The 7406-nt window shown below is 49.8% G+C and overlaps 1 protein-coding gene across 3 annotated transcripts; it reads left to right on the top strand.

Moving 5' to 3' along the window:
- The first annotated feature begins 72 nt into the window (after window positions 1-72).
- LOC121937335 (centrin-2-like) lies at window positions 73-4515 on the top strand. Of its 3 annotated transcripts, none has more exons than XM_042480458.1 (5): window positions 73-767; window positions 2739-2900; window positions 3112-3240; window positions 3394-3531; window positions 4220-4515. In XM_042480458.1, the coding sequence occupies exons 2-5, from the start codon at window positions 2793-2795 to the stop codon at window positions 4301-4303; spliced, it is 459 nt and encodes a 152-aa protein (XP_042336392.1). In that variant the 5' UTR covers window positions 73-767; window positions 2739-2792; the 3' UTR covers window positions 4304-4515. The 3 variants fall into 3 exon arrangements, with proteins under 3 accessions (XP_042336392.1, XP_042336390.1, XP_042336391.1); XM_042480456.1 differs by lacking the exon at window positions 73-767 and adding an exon at window positions 1681-1862; XM_042480457.1 differs by lacking the exon at window positions 73-767 and adding an exon at window positions 2062-2131.
- Window positions 4516-7406: the final 2891 nt, after the last annotated feature.

The following is a 7406-nucleotide window of genomic DNA, read 5'->3' as shown; positions in this document are numbered from 1 at the left end:
TTTCCTACCAGTACATGTGGCTGCTGAAAAGCACCCTTCCTTAGTCTCTGTTAGTGTTCAGGTACATTAAAATCTCTGCAGTGCCAGGTTTCACTGTTTCGGGTTCTGTTTTTTGGCCACTGTGGCTTGGCGCTGGCTAGAGTTGAGTAGTATGAAGTCCCAGTCCCAAGCGTTGTTTTGGGATGGTCCAGGAGCAGCAGCAGCAGCAAGGATCTGTGGGACTGCGAAAGCTCACCCTTTGTTGAGATTTCAGAGAGATGGAGTTGGATATGGGGTTTTGTATTTCAGCCTTTTCTGTTAGGAACTGCGTATGTCCTTCTGAACAGATTAAACCACTGTGTAGTTTGAAAGAGGAGGAGGGCAGAGGGACGGACTCCTCTTGCTTGATAGCACTCACTGTTTCCACTTCTGCTTGCTCACTGTAACAGCTTTTGTTTCCAGATAAGTGTCTGACAAATACAGATGGAAATCACTGGCTTCGGCTGTCTCCGTGCCTTACTTTTCCCCACCAGTCCCCATCCAATGTGCTTGGCTGTGGGTCCTCCGAAGGCAAGAGGGTGGGCAAGAACGTATGGGCAAGTAATGGTTCCCTCAGTCAGGGAAGCAAGTAGGCCATGCGCAGCAGACATGGCGATGTGTTTCTGAGGCAACAGGACCAGCATTGAGCAGCAGCTGGGGCACTAAGCGGCCTGAAGGCTTCTGTTGGGAGAACTGGACATGGCCCCCTTGGCCTGCATCCCTTCAGTCCGAGTGCAATTGATCGCCAGGTACAAACAAGAATCCACCGGTGGTACCTTTATTGGCCAGCCAAAATACTGTACACAATATACTTGCTGCAAGCTTTTGAAGCTCCACTGGCTTCTTCATCAGAGAAGGAGAAAAAACTGGAGCTATTAGATGCCTACATTATGTTGTTTCAGCCCTTAGCAAAGTTTCTATGATGGGGAGGAGATCTTTTGCAGGCAAGCGGCAATAGGGAGATGCTCAATGTCCAGGGAATTTGAAGTACAACGGGGACCCCTCTTTTGCATCCCAATGTATGTCTCCATTCCTGAGAGTCACAGGCCTCTAGGCAGAGAGAGGAGAATGGGTTCCCCTTTGTTTCTGCATCAGGAACATTTGGGAGATGGAGAGGTCAAACACATTCAGTCCAAATCTAAGCAGACTGAAGATCGTTTTGCCTTGGCTGAAGCCCCAGTCCCAGGTTCCCCTGTTGGAGCCTCAGTGTGGCATCTCAACACAGGAAACGGGCCGGGGAATGCCAACCAAAACCCCACCCAAAACCCAAGGAAGGGGCCTCTGGTGGGCTTTTGTCTGCCTCCTCTCATTAGAGTGTCATGTAAAGCCTCATGAGACTGCTCCCTTGGTTGCCCCGGGAGAAGTCCTCGGAGAGTCCATCACAAAATGGCCGCCCTTGTCACGTGTCCTGGTCCACAACAGAAGTGAGTGTCCTCCTTCCTGGAGGCGAGTTAAAGCGCTTTCTTTATTAGAAAGGGAACCCGTTTTCTCTCAGACAGGATTCTCTCGAATGGCTTTGGGTTGAAACTGAAGAGGTTTAAAGTCAAAGGAGCCACGCGCCGCCTCCAGAGACACGTGGCGCCCACAGCTGCCTCTGCTTCCTTCCGCCTTCAGTGCGTAAAGGTCACGTCCCTCTTGCAGCCAATCAGAGCGCAGCATCCCCTACGGAGGCCCGCCCACTTGGCCCTCAGGCTCCAGCCAATCGCTTTGCGGCCGCTGCGAAGGCTCCGCCCTAAGAAGCGGTTGCCGTAGCAGCGTCGCTCGGCGAGGCCACGCCCCTTGTCCAGTTTGAGTCTGGCCCGCGAGCGGAGCAGGACGGAGGTGGCCGCTTTGGGCGGAGGATGGTAACGGCGGCGGGCGAGGCCGGGAAGGGTCCGGGGGCTCCGGGAGCGACGCTGGGGACTCCTGCCTGCCTCCCTCCAAAGCGGAGGAGGGGCGGGGTTCCCGAGAGGGGCGGGGCTATTGGCTTGCCCCTCCCTTTTGTCCCATTGAAGGTGTCTTTGCGGCGCTCGTCCGCCAGAGGGCGCGCTGAGTGAATATTGAGTGCGCACAACAGCGCCACCTTCCGGCTGGAAGAAATCCAACATATCTATCGCTACAACAGTCCTTTCTTGTACTGTATATATATATATGTGTGTGTGTGTGTATATACACACACACCTTATATTCTCTCTCTCTCTCTCTCTCTCTCTCTCTCTCTCTATATATATATATATATATATATACACACACATATATATATACATATAACTTTCCTTTATATATATATATATACACACACACACAGACATATATATTCTTTTTATATTCCTTTATGCATATATATTCCTTTCAAATATATGTGTGTGTACCTTATATTCCTTTCTCTCTCTGTTTGTGTGTGTGTGTGTGTATACACACATACTATAGTAGTCCCTTAGTATCTGCTGGAATGTGGTTTCAGGGCACACGCCCCCCCCCCCCCCCCCCCGGATACCAAAATCCATGGATGCTAAAGTCCCATTATATGCAATGGGCTATTCCTATTATTACTCCTCTTACAGTGGTCCCTCTGTATCATCCGCTGTCCTCTGGATCCAGGGCCCCAGGGAGACCAAAGACTCAGTGGAAGCATCCCTGGCGGATGGCCCTCCATGATCCTGGGTCCAAAGCAGGACTCCTTCCACAGAGGGGCTCTTCTCTGTTTCTCAGCTGCTTTGGTTCCTGTCTCTTGTTTCCAGGCTTCTTCCAAGAGCGGGAGGTCCGTCAGAGGACCCTCGTCCCCAAAGAGAAGGATGGGGCCGAAGCTCGAACTCAGCGCTTTGCACAAGCAGCAAATGCGGGATGCCTTTGACTTGCTGGACATCGACGGGACGGGAACCATTGACGTCAAAGACCTGAAGGTGAGCCCTTTGCTTTTGCAATGGATTTGCACAGCGACACTTTCTCAGCCGCCGTTGTGCGACGGTTGATCTCTGCACCCCATTTTTCAAACCCAGGTGGCAGACCATCCTCAAAGAACCAAGGTTCTCCAGAACCGGAGCAGCTCCCCTTCTGGGTTTGCTCTCTGCCCGATGATCCTGTGGTTGATGCCTGTTGTTTCCCCCTTGCAAGGTCTCCATCAGGGCTCTGGGGTTTGAACCCTCCAAGAAGGAGATCCGGAGGATCATCCTCGACGTCGACAAGGAAGGCTCAGGGAAGGTCGGCTTCGACGCCTTTTACTCCGTCATGACACGGAAAATGGTGAGCCACTGCTCCTTGCCTTCACTTTTGAAACTCAGCAGCAGACTTCTGGGGTGCTTTCCCTAATATTTCGAAGGGAGAGGGGAACAACATTGAGATGGTAGCCCCCTTTGAGCCCTTGGGACCCCTTGACCTCTGGGTGCCTCTCTTCAGTCCGAGGCCGATCCGGACGAGGAGATCCTCAAGGCCTTCAAGCTCTTTGAGGACCAGGAAAGCGGCAAAGTCTCCTTTAAGGGCCTCAAGCGCATTGCCAACGAAATCGGGGAGCAGCTGACGGACGAGGAGCTCCAGGTGAGCCTCATGTTCCAAGACTTTGGGGCTGTGGCAGTTTTGCCGAGTGGGACTCCATCACTCTTTGGCTTCCAGGGCTACCACTTACCTGGTCCTGAGTCAAGCAACTGGTCAAGTCAGGCCAGGATGGCCTTCTCTGGACAGTGGTCACTCTTTGGGGGTGCTGGGAAGAGAGGACCCCTTCCTCTCATGCTCAACCGGTCTGGAGGGGTTCAGCCGGGAAACGCCTTTTGCAAAACAGTGGCTCTGCCATGAAGTTGGGGTCCCTCTTTAGGGGTGGTTACGCTTTCCCTGCCCTTCGTTCCCTATAATAGTGTGGCACAAGCAGCCCCATTTCCTCTGGCCTGGACTCTTTCCTACCAGAGCAACCCCAAACATCATCTCTGCAGTTCCTCTCAAAATGGCATCAAGAAGCGATGCCCTGTCGCCATTTTGAGAGGTACTACAGAGGGAAGCAGAGGCATTAGGGAGTTGTATGGGGTTCTCGGGTGATTATAGGAGGTGTTTTTGTGAGTCTTCATGCATTTGGAGGGGCTTTCTACATGGTTTGAAGGTGAAAGCCCCACTTAGGGCACTTCAGGGGCCACAGAAGTGTGCAGTTCTTGGACTGGCCCTATACAGACCATGGAGAGTTTCCAACTCCTGCGACGGCCGGCTCCGTCCCTGACCCTCTTTTGGCCCATTTCAGGAAATGATTGACGAAGCCGACCAGGACAAAGACGGCAAAGTGAGCGAACAGGAGTTTTTAAGGATCATGAAGAGGTTCGAATGAATCCTCCTCGGTCTCTGGCGGAACAGAGGGACGAGAGGCGCCTGGCTTCCTCCATCCGCCCGGTTCTCCCCACTCCGCCATTAAGCCTACAAAAGCCATGGGGCCAAGGGCTGTGAGTGGATGAAGGAGAGGAGGTCAGTGGGTATTTCCAGCTCTTTTATTCCATAAAGTCCACCGCAGGAGCATTAAAAGTATTTTTTGTTGTTTCGGAACTGCCTGGTCCTAGGTATCTTTTGTGTTCGAACACATTTTCCTTCTAAAGCAGAGGTGGGGAACCAGTTTTTAAAGATCTGCGCATGGAAACCAGTCTCCCGATGTCCTTCAGCAGCAGCATCAAAGTCCCTTTAGTGGTCCTGCCTTGGCTGCATGGCTTTGGGTCCTATTTCTCAACCCTAACCCCAGCCTTAATCCTAACCCCACCTTTACCTCAACCTTAACTTTAACCTTAATCTTAACCCTAACCCTAAACTTACCTCAACCCTAAACCTATCCTTAAGCTTAACCCTAGCCTTACCCTGACCCTAACGCTATTGGTACTTCTAACTAGAGTAAGCACCACTGCATCCATGGCATTTACTTAAGAGCTGATCCATGCTTTAACAATTGATTCAGTGGAATTGAACCTCAGTCATATTAGTTGCGATTACTAGTAGGATCCAGGCTTTGGGTCGGAGCAAATCAAGCCTGTTATGGAAACTTCCCATCCCTTGGTATGTGATTATGGGCCACAGCATGTTCACAAACACTCACGGCCCATTTTGCACTTGAGAGATCTGGCCTTTGGCGATGGCAAGGAGAGCCATTGCTTTCCTATTAGAACAGGAAACCACAGAGAGATGGCCAAGGTTTCTCCTTCCAAGGGAAAATGAGGCTAAATAATGTTCTGGGGATAATAATAACCTTATGAGATGCTGAAAATAGCCACAGCCTGGAACCAGCTTGACCCACCAAATTCACCGCCATAAACAGCCCCAAGGAAGGGGTTCCTTGTCTTGCGTCCCACAGCAATTGGAGATTGCCTTCCCAGATGTTTCCTTCCTTGCAAGCAAGTTCAAGGCTTTGCAGGCCATTGCCTTTCTTCTGGCAGAAAAGTTTGGGCTGTGACTCTGGGGATCGAGTTCGAATTCCCGCTCGGCCGTGCAGACCCTCTGGGCGACACCTTGGGCAATGAATAAGCCACACTCTCTGCTGCGGGGGATGCAGTGGCAAACCTCCTCGGAACAAACCGTGCCAAGAAAACCCCATGGCAGCGGTCACCGTGGTCAGAAATGACCTCAAAGCACATAACAAAAGGGCAGCCAAAGTAATCCCAGACTTGACTGACCCCTCTATGGGAAAAAGATGGCAGCATTTAGGGCCGTTTGATTTAGGGGAAAAAAGGGAAAGTAAGGGAAACATGATAAAGGTGTATAAAATTGCACAAGGCTTGGGGAAACTGAGACGCTTTTCTGATATGCAAACCCAGTGCAGTCATCAATGAAGCTGAATGGCAGGAGGAAAGGAAGGACCAATGGCTCTTACTGTCCAAGATCTGACTGGCCTTGGGTTTCTAGGGCCTGGAAAAGTTACTTTTTTCATGGGGGGAACGACAGCTCTGCTCACATTCCTTGTTGCCCCATAATGACTTGGCTCCTTTTCCCATACTTGCATGTTTCCCAAGATACTTTTTCTATTAAAACATAATAGCCAGTTGCATTTGTATGCGGAATTCCCTCCATTGAGCTTGCATGGCTCTCTCCCTCCCCGAATTATCCTGACGCCAACCCTGCGAGGTCACTTGGGCCAAAGGAGTCTGGGAGCTGTAGTGCCAAAAGGTAACTTTTCCAGACTCTGTGGGAAAGGCTCCACCTCTTCTTCCCCTGCATTAAACCCCTTGAGAAGATAGGATTCAAAGCTATAGCTGTGTTAGTCTGTAGGATCAGTATGTAGAGAATCTCAACATCAGTGAGATGGGAACTTAGCCTCACCTTCGCAGAGTTATCGGGCAGTTTCACAGTGTGGGCTCACTGCACAACCCAGTGCTCATCAATGCATCGCGTCACGCACAGTGTGTGCAGCAGTTGCACACTGCTTTCTGTGCAACTCTGCAACCTTCAGCTCAACAATGCGATGTGACAGGCTGCTAAATATGTCAAAATAGGAGAGGTTTTATTCCTGGGGGTCTTGCGCTGATGCTAGAAAGGGGTCAGAGCCGCATGCAAGATGCAGGCTTCACTTCCTGCAACCCTTTTGTGTTGCAGAATTGATTTGTTTCCTTTTCTTGTTGACTTCTTTAATAAAAAGTCTGCTTTCTCAATTGCCCTCTTGGGGTGTGTGTGTGTGTGTGTGTGTGTGTATTTATATATATATCTGCTCAAAGCGCAACCAGCTCTTTGCAATAGATTGAACCAAAGTCATTATCGATTTAAAAAGAGATACAGATAACAGGAGGTAAATAAGTTATCATGAGAAGCCACCCGAATCTTAAATTGCATCCTTCCAAATCCAACATCCTACTGTTTTCTGATACCGTTGACCTATTAACCATGCTGAATCAAAGTATAGTGTCATATGAGAAGAAAAAGCAAATGGTTTATGTTGTTAAAACAACATTAGGCGAGAAAGACGGTTTAAAACATATTAGTTTTAAATGCGCCACTTCATTAAAAGCTCCTTTGTCAGCGGCCGGTCAATCGTAAAAACCCCTCTTGAATAGAGAGGTCTTGCTTTGCTGGTGGAAGAAGATTGACACAGTGCTTTACATACCTTTTCGTCGATTTATTATTGTATGTACAGCACTGTTCAAATCTACAGTGCTATATAAATGAAGTTTAATAATAATAATAGAAGGACCCTGGCCTAGTAGCCTTCTTTGGCAATGACTTTTGAGGCCACCAAAAAGACCCTTTAGGATCCCAAAAGCCATGTATGTATATATGTTGTTTTGTGTCCTGCTCTGGGTACCAATTTTTGGAATAGCAGGAGGCAGAAGGTCACCCGAAGGAGGGTTCCTTTATTTCCGAACGCTTTGCACAGCGGGATCAATAGGCAGGACGCCCAAAATAGCAACGCCGGACAAAGTCGGGGTGAATGGCACCGGCTTCCTTCCAAGCCGGCAATGCAC

Source organism: Sceloporus undulatus, chromosome 7 (assembly GCF_019175285.1).
Source record: "Sceloporus undulatus isolate JIND9_A2432 ecotype Alabama chromosome 7, SceUnd_v1.1, whole genome shotgun sequence".
NCBI classification, from domain to species: Eukaryota; Metazoa; Chordata; class Lepidosauria; order Squamata; family Phrynosomatidae; genus Sceloporus; species Sceloporus undulatus.
This window is presented reverse-complemented; position numbering and strand designations above follow the sequence as displayed.